The sequence below is a fragment of the Phoca vitulina genome, unplaced genomic scaffold, assembly GCF_004348235.1.
Source record: "Phoca vitulina isolate PV1807 unplaced genomic scaffold, GSC_HSeal_1.0 scaffold11, whole genome shotgun sequence".
Lineage (NCBI taxonomy): Eukaryota > Metazoa > Chordata > Mammalia > Carnivora > Phocidae > Phoca > Phoca vitulina.
In genome coordinates, this window is record NW_022589714.1 from 24,352,995 (window position 1) to 24,375,060 (window position 22,066).

Consider the following 22,066-nt stretch of genomic DNA (forward strand, 5'->3'; position numbering starts at 1 on the left):
AACTCTCAATTTCAACTATAAAATGAGAAGAGGTTAGATTTTTTTTTCCTTTTATCTAACTGAATAGCATCTTGAATCAGTACTTTACCTGTTGAAGAAAGTTTTACATAGCTTGTAGTACACTTCTACCTGTTGACACTGAGTAAAAAGCACATCCTTAGAGCAACTTTCTAATATTTACAATTGCCTAAATCACTGGCTAATGACTATCTCTCTCTAAAACACCTGGTCTTTAACAGTGAAGAGTCATATCAGGCATTCATAAATCTCTCCTACAAATCCACACATTCTTTGAAAGGAAAAGAGGACAACTAACCCCTTTGTTCTTTTAAAAATGGAACTTAAAACAAAAAGAAAAACAAAAACAAAACAACACTCCTCATGCTACTTTTGCTGACTATGAAGCCGAATGAAGTTTGGGATACAGTTTAGAGACTTGACCATAAGAGCACTCATGTACTTGAGAGACGATGGACTCTGAAAAACAAACTGAGGGTTCTAGAGGGGAGGGGGGTGGGAGGATGGGTTAGCCTGGTGATGGGTATTGAGGAGGGCATGTTCTGCATGGAGCACTGGGTGTTATGCACAAACAATGAATCATGGAACACTGTATCTAAAACTAATGATGTAATGTATGGGGATTAACATAACAATAAAAAAAATTTAAAAAAAAAAGAGCACTCATGTACTTGAAGGCAAAAAAGACTGAAAATCTTTTCTAGCCTAAGTTACTATGACCTACTTATTAGTAAACTTGGAAAATGACTTAACTCTCAAAATCTCAGTTTATTTACCTATGAGATTAATAATAGTTATTTACAGCTTTTAAGGTTTTTGTAAAGAGTTAATGAGATAATGCTGGCCAAATACTTTTGTACAGTACTTGTTAGATTAACATCCACAAATACTAGCTTTTCTATCAACTTCCTTCATATATAATCCCTTACAAGAGAAAAGACCTGGGGGCTTTATAAGATACCTCTGCCTGCAAACTCCCCATGAAACCACTTTCTCAAAAATCCTGAGATTAAAAGTTGTTTTCATGACAACATACATAAACTAGCACTAATAGTTCAAAGAATAATGTATCATGTTCTGAGAGTTTGGTACCTTGCTCTGATGGTTAATATTATGTGTCAACTTCATTATGCCACAGAACTTATTTATTGACATGCCTATCTAAATGTTACTGTGAATATATTTTTGATGAGATTAACATTTACACCAGTAGACTTTAAATAAAGCAGATTATCCTCCGTAACATGGATCGGGCCCATCAAGTCAACTGAAGGCCTTAAGAGAAAAAAGATGGAGGTCCCCCAAGTAAGAGGGAATTTTGTCTTCAGACTCAAGATTCTTCAGACTCATGATACAACATCAATTCTTCCTATGGTCTCCAGCCTACCAGCCTACCCTGCAGATTTAGGCTTGCTAGCCTCCACAATCACATAAACCAATTTCTTAAAATAAAACAATCTTAATTTTAATATCTCTCCCTATATAATACACACACACCCCCTACTGGTTTCTCTTTCTTTGGAAAACTCTGACTAATAAACCTGCAAACTCTGAGGAGTTTGTTAATAACTTTATCACTAACAAAAAACTAGCAATTAAGATTAATACTACTAATAGGTTAAGAAATCTTAAAAGGAAGGGAACAAATGCAAACTGACCATAGAAGAAATAAAGAACAGGGTAAAATTCTAAACTGACAAAGGCAAGATAATAATGGACAGGGTTCCAAAATTCTTAAGTAGGAATTACTGGTTATCAGAAATTTTATCTGATCCAATTAAAAGAGTCATTGGCTCCATATGGCCAACTTTTATCTCCTACTTCTACCTAAATCCCATTAAAATGAGAATAAAGAAATAAAAGGTAAAAGCCCATAATAACAAAAAGTGGAAGCCCAAAAACAGATGAAAGATTGTAACACACTTCTGAAAGACAAAAAGAAAACTGAAGAGAAGAGATTAATGAAACAGAGCATGAAAAAGTTACAGCCTAGAGCCAAAAGGAGCTGCAACTTAAAAGGGAACAATCCCCACCCAGCAAAGGGCATTGGTAGTGACTGGGCTAGAAATGAAGAATTAACTTAAGGACTAATGTGCTAAGTGGTCAACCTCATCTTTTCTCCTGACTTTAATACCACCCACAGCAAGGCCTGCAGCCAAGCACTGAACTCCAAGCAAGAAAATCTTTTCTTAACCCTAAACTGAACCTGAATGAACAAGCTGGAGAGACTAAGACAGCACCTCATGATAAAGGGCCTCTCACCCTGGTATTCAGAGGTTCCCCCAAATAACTGCAGGCTATTTAGCTAACATTCACTTATCCCACAGCAAACCTGACATAAATTTCCAATTCTCCCAGTTTAAACATCAACAAACAACCAAAAATAATTAGACATTTGGAAAACACTTGCAACACAATGAGAAAGATCAAAATATACAAATACACAAACCAATTTGGACTATAAAGAGACTCTTACTATATCCCTATAACAACAGAATACTATTTTTAAAATGGTACGAATAGGGGCTCCTGGCTGGCTCAGGACATACAGCTTGCAACTCTTGATCTTAGGGTTGAATTCAAGCCCCACACTGGGTATAGAGCTTACTTAAAATAAAATAAAATAAATAAATAAATAAGTAAATAAATAAATAAAATTTTTTAGAAAAATGGTACAAATGAACACAAGAGTTCTTAGAAACTATAATTGTCAAAATTAAATATTCAAAGAGAGAAAATATGGCAGTGAACTTTAAAAAGACAAAAGATGGTAAAGATGCAAGAAAGTAATAAAAGAAAAACAAAAAACAACCATGGGCTCCAGAAGGAGCAAAATCTGTCTACTAGCAGTTGCAAAAGAAAAAAAAAAAAACCAGAAGAAAATTTCAGAGCTGAAGGAATCACTCTTCAAACTGAAAAGGGCCACCAAGTACCCGCAAAAATTAAATGCTAAACACCAAAAGATAAAGAAAAGATCCTAAAGCAGGGATGCAGGGATGGCCACCTAACAAAGGCCACCTAAAAGTCTCATACAAGAAATCAGACAACCTATCCACAATACCAGGTGTAGAAGCTAAGAAGCAATGTCTTAAAATTTTAAAAGGTGATATTCAACTTTGTTTTCTATATAAAAGCAAATTATTACTGAAATATGATGTTATCAGAAAGTTACTAAGGATGTCATTAAGAGGGCACAGATAAAGAAAATGAAATACAGGGAAACAATAGCTCTCTACTCCAGGAGCACGGTGAAGCTCAGGGATGACAGATACTCAACAGGCCTAGAAAACAGCCAACCCAGACAAGAACAAGACAAAGGACCCTGTGAGGCAGACCTCCAGAAAAAAGGTAGATTCAACAGAACCAAATGTCCAAGACCTTGAAAAAAGAAGCCTGTTATAACAGCATAGATATGCAAGTTAAATTTAAAAAAAAAAAGATTCAGTTAGCAACCCAAAGAATAAAAACTATTCTAGTCTTGATCCAAGGTTTGTATTTTGTTTTTAAGTGAAGTAAGCAATGGGTTACAGGAATAAAAATAGAAATAAACTTTAAGTAATAAATAAAAGAAAAAACTAAAAGACATTAGTTAGGGATATAGTGATGAAGACATGATTTCACATTTCTTTTTAAATTTTATTAATTTGAGAGTGAGCAACAGAGAGTGAGCACAAGTGGGGTGGAGGGGCAGGGGGAGAGAGAGAAGCGGACTCCCCACTGAGCAGGGAGCCCGCCCAGGACCCTGGGATCATGACCTGAGCCAAAGGCAGAAACTTAACCGACTGAGCCACCCAGGCTCCCCATGATTTCAGATTTTAAATTAAAAAGACAGAAAATTAAAGGCTCAGTCAATGCGAAGTAAAATTAAAATATACTTGGTTTTATATTTAGCTCAAGCTAAGCAGAGCAAAAGTCAATTGTAAAAAAAAAAAAAGCATAAATCTCATATCCCCAGGAAACTATTACTCTATTTTTGGGGAACCCCAAGTTCTTCCTTCTAGCCAATCAAACTGTATCTCTAACTGCTACATAATGGATCCAGCTCTTTCCCATTACCCATTAAAAGGTCAAATCTCTTGCCAGTTTGACAAACTCTCAAGGATCTATGGCTGCTATTATATCCTACTCTTCCCACCTTCCAGCATTTTCTCTCCTCCACTAAGTTACATCTCTAATTCTACAAACTTTTGCCAATCTCTTCTTCTAAGATTTTTTTTTTATTTATTTGACAGAGACAGAGATAGTGAGAGCAGGAACACAAGCAGCGGGAGTGGGAGAGGGAGAGCAGGCTTCCCGCCGATGAGGGAGCCCGATGTGGGACTGGATCCCGGGACCCTGGGATCATGACCTGAGCCGAAGGCAGATGCTTAACTACCGAGCCACCCAGGCACCCGCCAATCTTTTCTATTTGCTCTCTTCTAAACACACCCTCTTTTGCCAAAACCCCTCTAAAGTAGAACTCAAAATGATATTTAATATTAATATCAATCTTAAGAAATTAAATTTTATTCTTAAAGGGCTATGCATGTTCTTACAAGGCTGATTAGTTACTCTACCAATCAATTAACAGAATACACTTTGTCTTAAACAGTATACACTTTGTCTCAAACAATACATTTCATCTCATTTGTATAACTACTTCACTTACATGTATTAGATTTGTATTTTCTCATTCAAATGCAATTCTCAAAAAGATCAACCACACAAGAGGTTCATTGATTGTGACTTCTTGTAATGGCACAAGAAGTTAAAAAAAAAAAAAAAAGAAACTACCATTCAGAATAATAAACAAAAACGGTGAAAAAGGACCCCAGTGCAAATATGGAATGAATTTATATGTGTACTTGGATCCATGTGTCTAAATAATTTGCACAAAGAGTTTGTCACCCCCGGACAAGAACAATAATTAAAATTTGAAAACAGGATTTTATTGGACCAAAGGTCCACTGTGTTTAGTTCAATGTACTGTCTGATTGGAAATTTGTCTAAGAGAAGCATGAAGCCATAAAAACTTGTGAACACCTTTTAAACAAATCTCAGTGATGCACTAAGACAGAAATTATTTTTTTCAGGACAAGTACACCATTTTTCTAGTATTACATAGATGAATTCTGCCTCTAATGATGAAGAAGCCCCAACTATAGCGCTATGATTGAAAGTTAAAACTTCTGTGCCAAAAAAGAGAATAAATCACACTACTGCTAAGAGGCTTACAAAACCAGTCTTAACAAGTATTACGATACTTTGGTGAGAGGAAAGCAGTATAAGCTAAAATTCTTCTTAAACAAAACTGCTTAATGTCATATATTATCAATGTCATTCATGATAGGAAAGTAACTATCACATATGCATGCTAGCAGAAATTTTCCTTTACAGTTGAAAAAAATACTTAAGTATACAATATGAATCAACTTAGCAAATAAGCAAGATACCTGTAAGAATTTAATGACTTTCTGAGTTCTTTAATCTCCAAACACCATGCCACAGGAGGGGCTTTTTTTTTTTTTTTTAATTTAGTGAATGAAGATTTTGTAAGCCATGATGTAGCCTGGAAAGAACACCTTGATATTACTGAAGGGTGCAGTAGCTATGAGTGCTATCTGAATGAAAGGCTACTCTGAATACCCATGTATCTACAATGTATCTGTCTTCCTGGTCTTAAGAAAATAAATCAAATTACAGCCACTGAACTTTTCAATATACCATGTAAAGAAATAATACAAGATTTGCTTCACATTTATGAATCCTAGTCATCTATGTAAAAGGGGAACATGTTTGTAAAATGATAAACTATTTCTTCATGACACTCTATACCACCAGTTTTTCAAAAACCATTTCAATGATTTTACATATACTCTTCAAGTGTTTATATAAATAATATATTTGGCATCTTGAAACTATTAGGTGGGCAAATATTTTAATTTTAAGGATAACAGGATTTTTAAATACCAATAACTGGCTTGACTGAACATCAAGACCAAACATTTCCCCAACAATACTTAATGATTTTCCTTACTAGACTTAAAAAAAAAAATGTTTACTGGGCAAATCTAAAAACCATAAATAAATACGGCAATATGTATATAAAGAAATGCTTTAGAGTCAAAAGCATTAAAAAAAAAAAAAAAGGGATGAGAAATCTACTGGTTATGTCCCAAAATGAAGCAATTAGCATCCTAACTCTTTTGCCTTGAACAGAGCCCTAAAAGTAATCTTCCATGTTTCTTTCCTATTTTTGTAATTTTTAAAGCTATTCTATGATTTCTGGAGACAACTGAAATGTATGCAAGCTACTCAACCGTGTCAACAAAAAACTGGTCTTTAACAACTACAGCAAATCAACTTGGTTCAGCATAGCAGAGAACAAGACATAGCAGTTACTTTGTTTGCTAGTTTTAGCACTACTCAAACCAAGGTTACAAAATAACCATAATCTATAGCTTTCATTGACATGAGTAATACTGCCAGGATCATTTCCCTGCTAAAGGTCAGTCAAGACAATTAGTAAAAATCTATGGACCCACAAACAAAACATCTGGGTAAAAACTGTCCTTTTTATAACAAAAAGCTGAAGTAGTATGTGAATAGCTAAAACTTATAAAAGTTGTCCATCTAAGGTTTTCACTAGTTTATAATAAAATTTCTTCTTTCCAACTTTCTCTTAAATCTAAAATTATGTCAAAACAAATTCTTTTAAAATTGAAATGATTTCCATGTTGCAATCATTAGAAAATATACAGGTCTTTTACTCAACCAAATATCCCAAACGGCAAAGGGAACTTCGAAGCAATCAAGATATATGCCCTACCTGGTGGCAAAGAAACCTCAACAATCCTAGACAGAAGAGCTTTATTATTTAAAATTTCCTCTACAAATTCCCTACATACCTTAAAAACATATATACTACACACATGTTAATACAAACAATTCTGCTTCAGAACAAAGATAAATTGTAGCAATTTTAAAAAATTTTTAGAAAAGAATTCACTTAAGTTCTTAAATAAAAAAGTTAGTTTGTAAGATAATAGAATCACAAACAAGTATTAATTAATCATACCTCAAAAAAATTGTCAAGTATCTTCAAATAACAAAAGAAATGTTCACCAAACTGAAAAGACTTTTCACATCAATAAAAACTTTTCATATCAACAGAAATAATTTTTTTTAAAAAGGGGGACAGCAAGTAGGAATACCAGTAGTATTACTAAAGGGCTGAAATTTTATAAATAAAGAAGTCTAACAAGATGATACATTTGCCAATTTCAGACCTAGAATAACATCCCTAAGAGGATCTATATTTCCAGTAACAAGCACATTAAGTATGCAATAAATGTTTTTCCTGAATTTGGACTGAACTGTGAAACTGTGTATACAACCAAGAACTGTCAAAAGCACTTGACAATAAAGATAATTAGGTATATTGTACTGACACAGGAACCAAAGTAAAAAACTTGAACAATGCATACATAAAACAAAATTTTAAAAGCTTTGTAACATTTAGAATACAACAAAAACAATGTAAACCTACGCAATAACACAACACAATGTATATAATTCAGAGATACACCATTAGCAAGCAGTTCAAAAGACCTCAGCATTAAAGAGTTGTTAAAATGAAAAAATTCCTAGTAGTCAAAGTGTTGAGGTCTTCAAGCAGAGTAATCTGACAGATTTATGGATGAATAGCAGGCCAGCCTAATCTAAACTTTAAATGTCATTAAAATATTAGGTAGAAAATATTAAAAGGAAACAAAAACTATACTGAAAAACTACAGTGCAGAAGTCTAGAGTCACTGAAAGACAGATCAACACCACATAAACCTGTGAACTATTCTAGGGAACAGTGAAGGGAAGCCTAACTTCTCCATGTGAAGCTGGTTTTCCTTTATTTAATTTTAGCTTAAGGAATAGCTAATTGCCCCAAGGTTTGTTGTAATATTTGCTTTGCTTTATAAAAGAAAGCCTACATATTCTTCCACATATTAATATATCTCTGAAGTAGTAAGAATTAGTTTAGCCTTACTAGAAAGTTACTATCCTCAATCTTTCAGTTACTTCAACTACAGAACCTAGAGCAGTGTTATCCAATAGAAATATAATGGAAACCACATACATAATTTTAAATTTTCAAGTAGCCACTTTAAAAAAAAGGTAAAAAGGTGAAATTAATTTTAATCATATATTTTATTTAACCAAAAGTATCTAAAATATCACAAATGTAATCAACATTTTAAAAAACTCTGGTAAAATATATTTTATATATTTTTTCATATTGAGTCTTTAAAATCTCATGTGCACTTTACAGCCCATCTCAATTAAGACTGGACTCCTCTCAAGTGATTAATAGTTACATGTGGCTAGTGGTTACTAAGTTGGACAGCACAGGTCTAGAGTTCTCAAAATGCCAAAATATCTAAAATGGAAGCATACAATATATTAAATTTGAAGGGCTGGAAGGGGCACTGAAAAAGGTCTATTCAGCAGTTCCCCTTGACTCCAGCAGGCCTAGGGTAATATAATGTCCCGATTTGCTAGGAAATCCCTATATACTAGGGAGAGTCCCAATTTATGCTTTTTGTCATGATGTAACTATTAACAGCACCCCTGTAATTCTCAAAAAGTATCCCCCTTTGGATAATAAATTATATGGTCACTGGTCATCCTATCTACATCCATAATATCCTCAAAGATAATTCCACATTCCTTGGAAGAAAATTTAAAGTCTAATTCTGATGTCTAGAAAAGAGCTCTAAATTCAAGTTAAAGAATCCTAAATTCACTACCCTCACCAAAAAAAAAAAAAAAGGAAAAAAAAGATGCTGCTGAAAATTCTTTTTATTTTAAATTGCAGACTAAAAAAAAAAAAAAAGAAAAAGAAAAAAGAAAAAAAAAAAGTAAGAATTACCTGTTGAACAAGGCATCTGGAAATTGGGATCATTGCTATCCAAAACAGGCAAACAGAACTGGTTACTTGCAGATCCTAGCATAGGATCCTTATCGCTGAGCATGTTCTTCAGCGAGTCCTCTAAGACATTTTGACTTGTACTAAAATCCTCACAGACTTCATTCTCCAGGTTGGATCCTAGAAATAGGGCATCATCTAAGTGTTCAGTAGGAATTAAATGATTAAATGTATCAACTATATCCATGAAGACTTCTGTGTGTCTTTCAGCCCTATAGAAAGACAAAAAAAATACCATAAGAAATAAAGCTATCAATTGATAATCACCTAAAACCAAATTATTTTAATAGTTTTGAGTCTAAGAACACACTTAGGTATTTCTGAATTGTTTAAAAAAAATCCTCACTGTTTTTAGAATAAACATTTGGACATGTAGAACGAATCTTTACTAAATGTTTCTTTATCACACATGTAGAGTATCATTTTACCAGAAATCCTATTAAATGTTTACTCGATTCATTATTTTGAGGGGGGGAAACCTATGTATATAATCCATTAATTTGATACAGTTGAAAGAATGACATGGCTTAAACCATAAAAACCGTATGTTTTTAACCATAATCTTTTCATAAATTAAGAATGACACTGCTTTTACAATAAATCCATATAAAAGAGCCAAAATCAAATTATTGTCCCATACCTATTAAAACTGTAAAATAGCCTTGTTTTACTTACAAAGCATTTACATTATTTAAAGAAAGGTAATATAGAAAGAAAAGGTTGTTTGTAGGGGTAGGAGGAAAAAATGGAAAGAAACTATTAATTAAACCCAACAAATCAAAACTCAAAAAACTACACATATGCAGGCAGAGACGTGAACAACATACACTCATTTTAGTGGGGGGGACTCCTTTAGTATAAAATGAGATAAATGACAAGAAAACAACATAGCAGAGATTTAATTTTATTTTAGTGAGTTATGTGAGATATATACAGATGTCAAGCTAGTCGCCTACTGATACTAGGTACTGCTCAGAAAGGTCATCTAATGCCCTAGAAGATCCTCAAATAATCAAAAGTTGAATTATCTTCAATACTGGTTTCAGAAAAAACTGAACCAATGTATTCTGGAAGGTGGGGGAGCTCATCAACAAAAACATCTAATAATATTCAGTTAGCTAGAAAATCAACTAATTGAGAACATCTTGGGTTCCAAAATTCCAATGATTTTTAGATTGACTCCAAATCTACCAAAATTTCCTCAAACTGTCCTTGATCTTTCCCCTATAAAAATGATGAAAGAAGAGGAAGTCCAAAGACACTCAACAATTTACTGGTTATATATTATATGCTGCTAACCATTTTACTTAAATTTAACCCATTTATTTCCAATAATAGGCTCTATATAGAAAATACATGTAAATAATCTGTTTTATAAAACAAAATTCATTTAAACGATTTAAATGTCTTCCCCCAAAACCAAAAAATAGCCAAGATTCAATCCCAGGTTCCAAGGCTCCATAGCCCATAGCCATACCTCTTCCTCTTTCACACTGAGCTACAGAGCTAGAAATTGACTAGATTTGACTCATCAAAGGCTCTTCTTTAAAAATAATTTTCCATAACTTTCAACAAATCGGTGGTTGCCTGGGTCCTCGGGTAACAGAAGGCTAGACTGCAAAGGGACAGGAAGATACTTTGGGAGATGATGAAAACGTCCTAAATCATGAATGTATACATCCACGGAAATTCATCAACCTGTTCATTTTAAATGGAAAGTTTATTGTAACGCAATTTAAAATCCTAAAAAAAGGAAAGACAATTTCCTCATTCTTACAAAAGTTAATCCCCTTCTAAATAGGATTTTACTACCTCTTCTCAAATTTTTCTATTTACTTATATTAAAATATTGATAAAACACTGAAATAAAATGTTAACTATTTGATTGATCTGCTGGTTATTTTACATGCATTCTCTAACTATACCATTAAAAGAAAATTATAGCTCACAATGCTGACAAGTCAGGAAAAGTTTTAATTCCCTAATGTTACCTGATTCTCAGTACTAAGAAAGGCTCAATTATCATACATCACCAATACTTCCACTAATATGTTTTTAAGTTCCAAAAAAAATTTTAGTATAATAAATTTCTGGTAATTAAAAATAATTTACGAAGATGTTACTAAATGTTTACACAACCAAGTAGCTAGAACTAAAGACAAATTAGTTTATCTGAATGTGCTGGAATCCAAGACTACCTCCTCTTCAAAGTTGCATCCCAATTAGTAATCTTTTCTTTCCTTAGATAAATCAAAAGGAAAAAAAGGGCAATTCCAGTTCTAAAAGCAAAGTTAACTTTCCTTCTTTAAAAAAAAAAGTATGCTGAATCTACTAAAAATGCACTCATTCTCACAGCAACACGAGTCTGGTAAATTCTACAAACTTCACCTGAAGTCAGTCTTTCTGTTACTACTAGCTGTGTGCTTTCAAGTGATGGAGACATTCAGAATATTCAGAAATTATGATCACACAGCTCAAACTCACAAAGCTATAGGGAAGACCAGCCCATTCTAAATAGTGACCTAAATAGGCAACACATGTTTTTCAATAACACTGTTATTAGTGAACCATCCTTACCTTAAGAGCCTGTGGCATATTTTTTAATCTCAATGGTAAACAATATTTAGTCTTTAAAGACCAATTAAAAAAAAAAAGTAAAACATATTGTAAATAAGATGGGTGAACCAAACTTTTCAGTACAGGTATTTGGCCAAAACTGGTATATGACTTAAAAGGTGTGTTTTATCTGGATTTAAATAAGCACATCAGGGAAAAAGCTTCCATGGTCAAATGTTGAGAAGGACTGGCAAAACAAAATTACATTTCTTTAATAATCCTTTAATTCATTCAACACACGTTTGTTAAGCATCTACCACTGAGACATCTTTAATATGCCAACAGAGAATAGGGTAATAAAGCATCCCAAACTTAAGGGTCCCAAAAAGACAATTTTTACACAGCACATCACAAGACTAGTTTTCTTGTAAAATTGTTATAAATTAGTAAGACTGACTTTTCATAAGCAGCTGCAACTGGCTTTGGGGGCAATTCCAAAGAATTCCAAAAATGATAGTATATAGTCATCCCACAAGACTATCTTGAAAGTAACATTTAATGGAAGTATAAAGTAATTTATTTTAAAAAATCAGTTTCAAGTATTCAGTATCAAAAATAATAACATTTTATTGTTATTTCCATGCTAAACTGGAAAACAAACATTAAGCTGAGTGCAGGAATATTAAGTCACTTAAAATGAACATAAAAATCTACTAAACGCAGGGTGGTTAACTGGGTTGGATCATGGAAGAAAAAAAGGATAGTAGTAGAAAAACTAGTAAAATCAAAATAAAGTCTGGAAGTTAGTTAACAGCAATGTACCAATTTTGATCTCTAGTTCTGATTAAGGCACTAGCATTATGTCAGATGTAACAATCAGGAAATTGGGATGAGGATATATATGAACTCTATACAATGTCAGCAATTTCTCTGTAAGTCTAAAATTATTCCAAAGTAAGTCTTTTTTAAAACACTAACCTAAAATTAGAGAAGGGGCAGCTGGATGGCTCAGTTGGAAGAGCAAGTGACTCTTGATCTTGGGGTCATGAGTTCCAGCCCAAAGTTGGGTGTAGAGATTATTTAAATAAATAAACTTCAAAAAAATGATATTGTTTAAAAGTTTATTTTAAAAATAATAATAAAATAGAATTAGGGGAGATACCTAGTAATGTGGATAAACAATCAGAACTAATTAAGAAAAAAATTAAGAGTTGATTCAATATCTGTTAATTAAACAGACTGAGTTAAACAAATTCCTATTTCTTACAATGACATCATACTTAAATGCTTCCTTATATTTGCCATTATAAATTTAATAATTAAAACAGGGGAGCCTGGCTGGCTCAGTCAGTGGGGCATCCAACTCTTGATCTCATGGTTGTGAGTTTGAGCCCCACGCTGAGTGTAGACATATTACTTAAAAATAAAATCTTCAAAGGGCACCCAAGTGGCTCAGTCAGCTAAGAGTCCAATTCTTGATTTCAGCTCAGGTCATGACCTCAAGGTTGTGAAATCAAGCCCACATCGGGCTCTACACTGTGTGAAGCCTATTTGAGATTCTCTCTGTCCCTTTCCCTCTGTCCCTGCAGCCCCCATAAAAAAAAAAATAATAAAATCTTCAAAAAAATAAAGAAAAATAAAATATAACAAGCCTATCTAGGGTGTATGCTAAGTGGCTAATGACACGAATATATCCAATTAAATCGATACTAATAATTTGAGAATATATATATGCTAAAATCAGAAATTATTTCTCAGTTCACAGTCACAACTCATGTTTACAGACCATAAAATATATCCAACTAAGTCAGAGAATTGGATAATCCACTTAATTAGTTATCACAGGTACCTGTGAAACAAACATATTTCTCAAAATTCAAGGAACTCACAATATAAAAAAGTATAGACATATAAACAAATACAACAACATGTAAACATCACAACAAAATATGAAAGTGTCATACTGAAGGACTGACATCATCACAGAGGAAGGTGAAACTTATGAGGCCAAGAATATCTAAGCAGCTGGATCCTCAAGGTCCAGAGGATACTCCAGGCAAAGGGAATAGCATGTGCTAATTATGAATGACAGAGTTTGGTCCTAACAGACCATTTAGAAAGACTCAGAATACAATTAAAAAATAAGTATTACTACCAACATTCTGAATAAAATTTAATCTGAGTTTGAAAATATTTACTGCTTTAAAATACTTGTTTTATCTTAACTCACAAAAAATTATACTGCAGCCAAATTTAGTTTATGCTCAAAAAAGCCAACATGTATTTTTCCATGTATGACTAGAAAGCAAAAGATTTAGAAAGCACCAACAGCACACACACAAAAAAAATTACACTTCTACAAAAATCCCCTTTAAATTAAGAGTACATTAAAATTATCTTGACTTTTCAGAAGCATCTTCAAAGTCAAACTGTGTATTTTATCATGTTATCTCCTTAAATATATATATATATATAGATCTAAGCCTAACAATAAATCACTAAAGTTATCAAAGGCCCTAAGAGGTTATCGCATGATGAAGCTCTGTCTCATACAGTCTATATTTGTGTGTATGTGTATGGGGATGGCATGGGGGGTACAAATATATTCAGGAGATTATAAAATCTATGATGAAAATTTAAACAGGGTAATAGTGATGCGGGGAGGAGGAGAGTTTCTACATACAATGCTAAATGAAGATCTTATTACAGGGCAACATGTAAGCCAAAAACTGGAAAGAGAGAGTGATCCATACAAAAATGGGGAAAAGCAATCCAGGCAAAGACCTAAACACAAAGCCTGGAAATGGAAACTTGGTGCCTTCCAGCCCCTATACTACAGTTTAAATTAAGCCATCAATTCATTAGTCATGCCTACCATAAACAAATTTCTAATAGGCAGTAGTAGTAGAAAAATAAAAGTACCACTACTAATGGTGACGAAAAACGTAAAACGATGTGCTCTAATTTCACACCAGGCAATGTTCTACATGCTTTACATCAGTAATTCTCAATCAGAGGTGATTATGCCCCTCTAGAGGACATTTGGCCATCGCAACTGAAGGGCAGGCTACTGGCATCTAGTAAATATACTACAATGCACTAGGAAAGCCCCACAACAAAGAATTATCCAGCCAGAAAACTGCTAAAGTTAAGAAACTCTGCTCTACATTTATTAATTTAATCCTCACAACAATGCTGTATCATAATCCAGTAAACAAAGGAAGAAAGAAACAATGAAGGAAGGAAGAAATTAATTGGGATCAAGGAGATTAAATTACTTGCTCAGTGGTGCTGAAATCTGAACCCAGAAAATTTCATTCGAGAATCAATGCACTTACCACTACCCTATAATATCTGTTTATAAAGTAAAATGCATTGAATATTTATTATGTGCCAGGCACTATACTAAAGCTAAATGCATGTCATTTAATCTTCACAACCACACAATTAGGAAGGTACTATCATTATTCTCAAGTCATAAGAGTGGGGCTAAAGCTTAGCGAAGTTACACCCAATATTATAGAATAAATAAGTGACAGAGCTGGGACTCAATTCTGCTCTGAGACAAAAGTCAGTTCTTAACCACCATAATATAACAACATTAAAGATGAATAACAGATTATCCTTCCAGGATAGAGGTAAGGAAAATCACTAAATGGTCAAACCATGTGGTATGACACAATTCTAGAAAGTATAATTCTATAGGGTAACGCAACCTCATCAATTGCTCCAAACACACACATCAAATTCTACTCCAGTTTCACTGGTTAGAATGTGTAAGAAGCAGCAAGGTTTGTAACTTTTCTGAATTTATCAGGTAAAAGAATGTAAGAACCCAAGGCGTCTGCCATACTAAGACTAAAGCTGACCTAAGAATCTAGAAAAAGAACTATCAAGTACAAGTTGAAACTGGCAAAAGCAGAATTACACTAGCCAACTGTATCAACTTCAAAGTTTACAACTATATCCTATTGATATTATGGGAAGCATTAGCAGTTTGGATTAACCACAGAAACAGTGGAAGTAGTTCATCATTAGAACTATGGCGTAGGTAATAACAGTCCTGCTAACATGTCCTTTTAGCATATACTATGTGCCAGGCCCTATGCTCAGTGTCTTGTATGCATTATCTCATTAGTCCCTCTCAACAACACTGTGAGGTAGGTGCAATTATTATATCTATTTTACAGATGAGCAAACTGAGGCCCAGACCATTATGTAATTTGCCCAAGGTCACATATCCAGTATACCCAAACTGGAACCCAGGCAGTGTTGTGATTCCTGAGTCTGCACACTTAAACTACTATACTTTATGCACTCTACTCATAACACATACTAATTTTTCAGTTCTTAATATATCATTAATGAAATCCTAAAAATACTAAAAATAAAGTGACATACACTTCTTCCAAAATAAGTTAGAAAATACGCACTAAGCCACTCCCTACATATAAAAAATACAGTGGCTATCTATCCTCAGTGTGTATAAACATCATTTTGGAAGTTATCCACTACAAACTCTGCAATTTATTTTCACAGTCTACAATTTTAGAATTTTTTCATGTGGCCAACTCACACAAATTATGAATGAAACAAAAGTATTACATTTAGCCTTTCTGTACAATCTACTATGCCATTTAAAACTTCATCTAATAGATTGTGCGGATTAAAACTTCTGAATAGTATTTTGAAATTTTTATTCAACTATTTCTCTTCATCCATCACCTCTCTTCATGGTACAAATGATCATAAAAATGAAAATCCCGACCATTAAAAAATGATCTAAATTAAACATACAATGCATAGGAGTAAGTGTCCAGTCTATACATTTGACAATTCCTCACACAATGCCTTTTGTAATTCTTGAAATTTCTTCTTTTAACTCTAATACAATGATTTAACACCTCATGTCTTTGAATCTCGTTTCTCAACCTAGTCCAGGTTTCTTGAGGGTACAAACAGCACCTGGGTCTCAAATATTTTGAATCAATACCCTCAATATCTTTTCCCAGTAATCAAACAGCAGAAACTAAAAGGGAGTTACCTTTTACTGTTCAACATACAACTGTATTGTAAGTGTCTAACAACTTGCCAAGTCATTTTTGTAGTTAAAAAAATAAAATGTCTAAGCTTCTGAAAAGATACTCCAGGATTCTCAGAGGTGCTCCAAGAAGAAATAAAAGAGAAACAGAGCCCAAGATGTACTGCTCCACACAAGAAAGAAATCAGCAGCCACTTGTCAGAAAGAATTCCTGAAACATGGATGAATGAAAATATTTTGAAATCAGCCCTCCTCCTGATACTTCATGACACTGGTGAAGTAGTTATGGGTAACCTACAAACCTGAGATGGTAATCAATAAATCTCATTACCTCAAAAAATAAAAAGATCTTATCTCTAGACAAAAAATTAAGTAAAAAGGATTTCATGAGAAATCTGTGTAAAAAACAAGGAAAAAAGTGCACATTTAAGAAAGCAAAATGTATCAAAAAGGCAAACACCATATTACCAAGGAAGATAACCATTACGTTTCAGCACTCAAAAAAACAGAACTGTATGCCTAATTTACATTCATCAGTTTTTTCCAAATATAATCCATACTATGTAAAAATCTAAATTCAAGATAATTTTGCAGTAATCCAAACTGTCAATTGCTTTCCAAACTTTTATCAATAATAGTTTTATTAATATGCTATTACAGAACTCAAAAATTATCAACCTTTCTTAACTAATTCCAATCTCAATACATTTTAAATTTTAATAGTATGGTTTTAAACCATTTTAACATAAAGGCAACTTCTTTACCACTTTTCTATTCTGAAATTTGCACTTAACCAACGCTAATTTTCACCTACATTTACACATACCACTTCTTTTAGATTTGACTTATTTGAATATGCAACAGAGGAGTATACCAAAGGATCAACTAAAGTTATGTGAAGTCTATCCCAACGGCATGTGATAGATAAGGAAGTTCACTACCCTCCCAAAGGATGCAAAAGCACTATAATAAATTACATTTTCATGCTCTTCAATAAACGGACCTATAAAGTATGCAAGGAACAAGGGAAAACTGGTCCCATCAGTAACTCATTTGTTATCCTTTTGACAAATCACCAATACAGCTATGAAATAAAGCTTAAAATCTATTGTTGAAATTCTGCATACTTAAAAAGTGGCCCACTTCAGTTGAGTAGAAGTCTTTCGGCAGCTCAAGAATTGAACAGTGTGTGGCTTAATCAGAGCAATAATAGTTCCTACCTAAGTCCCCTCTCAAATTATATGTAATTTAAAATAGTGATAATGATGATGGAGAAAAAATTCGTTATTGTACTATAGGGCTAGTAAACAGAAGAACTGGACAGAAAATAATAGAAAATTAAGAAAAGGTCGAGTGGTAGTGAAGGTAAAAACTACCCGAAATAATAATCTTTACACATCTCTTGTGCTCTGGAATGAATATACAAACTCAAAAACAGAAGAATGCTGCAAAGATTTCTTGGTTCTTTGACTCACGTCTCTTTCCAACCACAAACATATCTACAAACATTTTCACAATCCCAAACACTTCATTCAAGAATCAAAAAATGGTAGGAAATGAATGAGTAATGCAGGCGTAGTTTCGGAAGATCTCAAACAACGAGTTTGTAAAAAGGAAGACAAGTCCGACCCCAAAATAGTAACTAAATAGAACAATGTACTATCTAAGTACTCCCTAAATAGTTTACTGTATCTTTTTTTTTTTTTAAGCTTAAAATAAGGTAGTAAAGCATTTGGGAAAGGCTCAGTAACCAATGTCTGATTTTAAATTAAGTATCTCTACACATAATGAAGATTTTAAAAAGGTAGATAACAAAGCGTTGTTGCCACTTACATTAATGATTATCCATGATCATAATCTGCGAATGATTCCTGAATAGCACCAATAATCATGCATTCAAACTACCTCGAATCATAGTCTCTAGTAGGAAATGGCACTTAAAAATCCAAAGATGGGAAAAGGTCATCGGACCCGGCAACACATTGCTGGGGGAAAGAAGGGAAACAGGACTATGCGCGGTACCAACATTCTCTCCCTTTCTTCCTCCTCCCCGCCCCCCCCCCCGTGTCAGGTGATCAGTTATTTAGCACCATTAACACACACGTATCGACAAGTGGTTCATTAAATTACTCGTATTATCCGAAGGCCAGATTCTAGGCTTCCCATTTCAAACTAGGCAAAAGGAGTCGACAGTTTGGGTCCCGAGCACAAAAGCGCGCGGTAGCAGGAGGATGGATAGAGCGCCAACTCCCCCCTCTCCAAAAGCTGGGACGAGGCTCGGCCTCGCGGCAAAGGCCAATCCTGGCTTCCCAGACCCAGGGCCCAAAGCTCAAAGCCGGACTCCTATGGAGGGAAGAGGTCCGAAGGGCCGGGTCCGGGAGCCTGCGGACCAGGCCTTCCTGGCAGCGCCCGCGGTCCCTGCGGGCCTGCGCGCCCGCGCGGCGGCGGCGGCGGTAGGGCACACTCACCGCCGAAGGCCCGGGAGCAGGAGCCGGGGAGAGGCCGCGGTCCCGACCCTCCCCGCCTGGCGATCTCGCCGCCGCGCCTCCCTCCCAGCCCGCGGTCGAAACGGTCCCGGGCTACAGAGGCGCGGCCCGGGCAGGCCGAGGACGTTGCGCAAGAGGCCGGTGAGGTTTCCCGGCTGCGCGGGAGAAAGGCGCGGAGTGTCCGCCGCGGGAGGGGCGGGGAGGCCCGCGGAGGCGCTGTGCGTGTGGAAAGGGATGGGGGAGGGGAGGATTGCCCGTCTCCCTGGCCGCGGCCAGAGCCGCAACTCACCCAGCTCCGCCAGACGAGCGCTACCACTGGCAGCAAGAGGAAGATGGTGGCCGCTGCCGCCGCCGCCGCCGCCGCCGCCGCCGAGGAGGAGGGGGCCCGGTGGGTGCCGAGGAGAGGGGGTACGCGCAGGACGTCGGCGTCGCTGCCACAGCCTCTTTTCCTCACCGGGCCGAGCGGCTGCTGCTGACGACACTAGCCCGGCTTCCGCGCCGCCCTCTTTATCTTCGTAGCAGCCACCGCCGCCCAGGGCCCGAGGGTCGCTCGCCTCGTGGGGACCGTGCGGCGGCGCGAGACCCCGCAGCCATCGGCGTGCGGCGGCGGCGCGGAGGCAGGAGCCGGGCCGCGTCACGTGACCCCACTGTTTACCGTTCCGGGGGCCGCGGCCTGCACGCTGCGCCTGCGCAGTGTGGGCCCTCCCGCGCCGCGCCTCCGCGGGGCCCAGGCAGTCGCACTCCCCTGCGCTTCCGCGCCCCTCCCAGTCTTCTGAGGGCGCGGCACGCCTGCGGGCTTTTAGCTATCATCTCGCTGGCGGCCCGAAGGGGTGAGGCATAGATCGGTTTTTCTCGATTGTAATAAGCACGAAGGCTTCATAGATAATGTAATATTGATGGTCAAATTTGCCCCCCCCCATACTTTTCATTAATTGGGTTTGCTTTCAAAAATGGAAGACTAGAGCGGAGTAGTTGAGCCCCTTGCCCAAGAATCCCTGCTGGGTGTGCACAACAGTCCCATCATTAACCACCTCCATTCCCCACCTTGTCTCTAAATAGCTAGTCATCTTCAGGACTCAAGTTGCCTTCTCCAAGAATCATTCCCGGTCGAAGTCAGCAGTTCTCAAAATGTATCAAGAGGATCCTCTGAAGGATTTCCGAGACCTTTCAGAGAAGCTTTAACTCTGACAATTCCATATGTTTAAGGCCAACTTTTCTTCATCTTCTTCAACCAAAACATGTAGCAACTGATTAAATTCAGAAGCAGGAGAATCCAGCCATCTATTCAGCCAGACACTGAAGAAATGTGCAAAAATTTAAAACAATGCCACTCTTTTCATTAAATTTTGTTGGAAAATATATTTTTCATAATCGATTATTTATGATAACAAAGAATTTTGTTATTTTAAAAAATGTTTTATTCTTAGATTTAATTCCTATGATGGTAAATAACTAACCCATATAAACAAAAGCTCTTGGAAGTGTATAGGGGTCCTGAGACGAAAAAGTTTGAAAACCACTGGTCTAGATTACTTGCTTCCACAGCAGCTTGCGCTGACCTCTATCTCAGTCCATTATAAACACTGTGAGGTAATTGTTGCTAGACATCACTAGGACCAAAATGAGCCCCTTTAAGGACAGGGATTGTGCCTTCTTTTTGCAAGGACCATTACAGTACCCACTAAAGAATGATAGCCAGCACCTGCTGGGCTCTTCAGAAACCTTTACTTGTTAATTTAAGCCTCATGCCAACCGTAGTCCACACTGTAGGTTTTGTGCAGAGTAGAATAATAGCTCACAGGCATGTGGTGAAGAGCTGTTCTTTACTCTCTCCAGACTTCTGGTATTTGGAGCACTCCCAATACTAAATGCTCTTCCACAAAGGAGGTTTAAGATTGTCCTAATTCTACTGGAATCCTAGAATTCCATCCCCTGCCTTGACTCATCAATCCCTAAAAACTTGGTTTTACTATCTTTTTTTATGGGTTGTTTTGTTTTGTTTTGAGAAAGGAAAATAGAAATGAGTAATCAATTTTTTTTTTTTCCCTTGGAATGTCTGGGATGAATTGCACAAATAAGTCTTAAATTTATTTTTACTCTTCTTCTGGACCTTAATGTGAAATTTGAAAAAGGCATTGGGAAAGAATAAGATTATAAACAAAATCCAATCTTAAGGGACTTACTAGAGTAGAATTCAAATGGAAAATCATTAGATGGAAAATTTCCTTGGAAGAGCTGGGGGAAACTTACCTTGTTAAAGAAATTTTAGTAAATTTATGAAAAAACACAATGGAGCTAAAAAGAAAATATAGAAATGACAAGTCTGTCACATTCACAAAACAAAGATTTCTCATCCTAAAAAAGCCAACAAGCTTACCACAAAGCATGATGTTTTGATTCTTATTTTGAACCAGCCAAGCACCCAGGTTCAGATTTGTTCATTAATGATCTTTGCTTTTTGCTTCTAGATATAAACACAATCTGTCTTTACCCAGTCTATGAAAAGGTTACAAGAAGAAAGAACCATCATAATCATACTGGGAATGGCTTTAACAACATGGAGGACACTGCTTTGGTTAAAGGACCTATTGGAAAATCAGATTGTATTGATAGTGTTGAAACCTCACAATTAACTCAGGAAAATTAAATTTGGTAGAAAACAAGACAAGAAAACTAACAGTGCATAATACTAACCAGTATACTTGTAATCGACTAAAAATGATGGAAAATGAAAATTGACAAAATTTGGATCTTGCAAAACTTTACCCAGGAATATTGAGCCTGGTCCAGAGAGTGAGGCTCACCAAGCTGGTATGCAGGTTAAGTTTGATATGAAAAATGCTTGTCATCACTGAAACACTGGTCTCTACAGTATCAGTTCATTAAAGATGAAAAAATGGGAAGAGTTAACTGCAGCAAACAGAAAATCAATAAAAATATCAAATATATTTAATGGGTTTTTTTCTGGAAAACTTTCTGTATACACAGACACAATTTCCTGTT

General features: G+C 35.8%; 1 protein-coding gene across 7 annotated transcripts in view; it reads right to left on the bottom strand.

Moving 5' to 3' along the window:
* The window catches only part of PHF3 (PHD finger protein 3), an 86,038-nt gene extending 66,342 nt beyond the window's left edge, over positions 1-19,696 (bottom strand). The window contains exons 1-3 of one of the 7 annotated variants that reach the window (XM_032409553.1): positions 19,353-19,696; positions 18,411-18,562; positions 8,924-9,192 (exon numbers count right to left, since the gene is read on the bottom strand). In XM_032409553.1, the coding sequence (XP_032265444.1) occupies positions 8,924-9,192; positions 18,411-18,412 (271 nt within the window). In that variant the 5' untranslated portion in view covers positions 18,413-18,562; positions 19,353-19,696. Of the gene's footprint in view, positions 1-8,923; positions 9,193-18,410; positions 18,563-19,045; positions 19,331-19,352 lie in introns of those variants that run through there. The other 6 variants (XM_032409554.1, XM_032409555.1, XM_032409557.1 and 3 more) reach the window with 6 other exon arrangements.
* Positions 19,697-22,066: the final 2,370 nt, after the last annotated feature.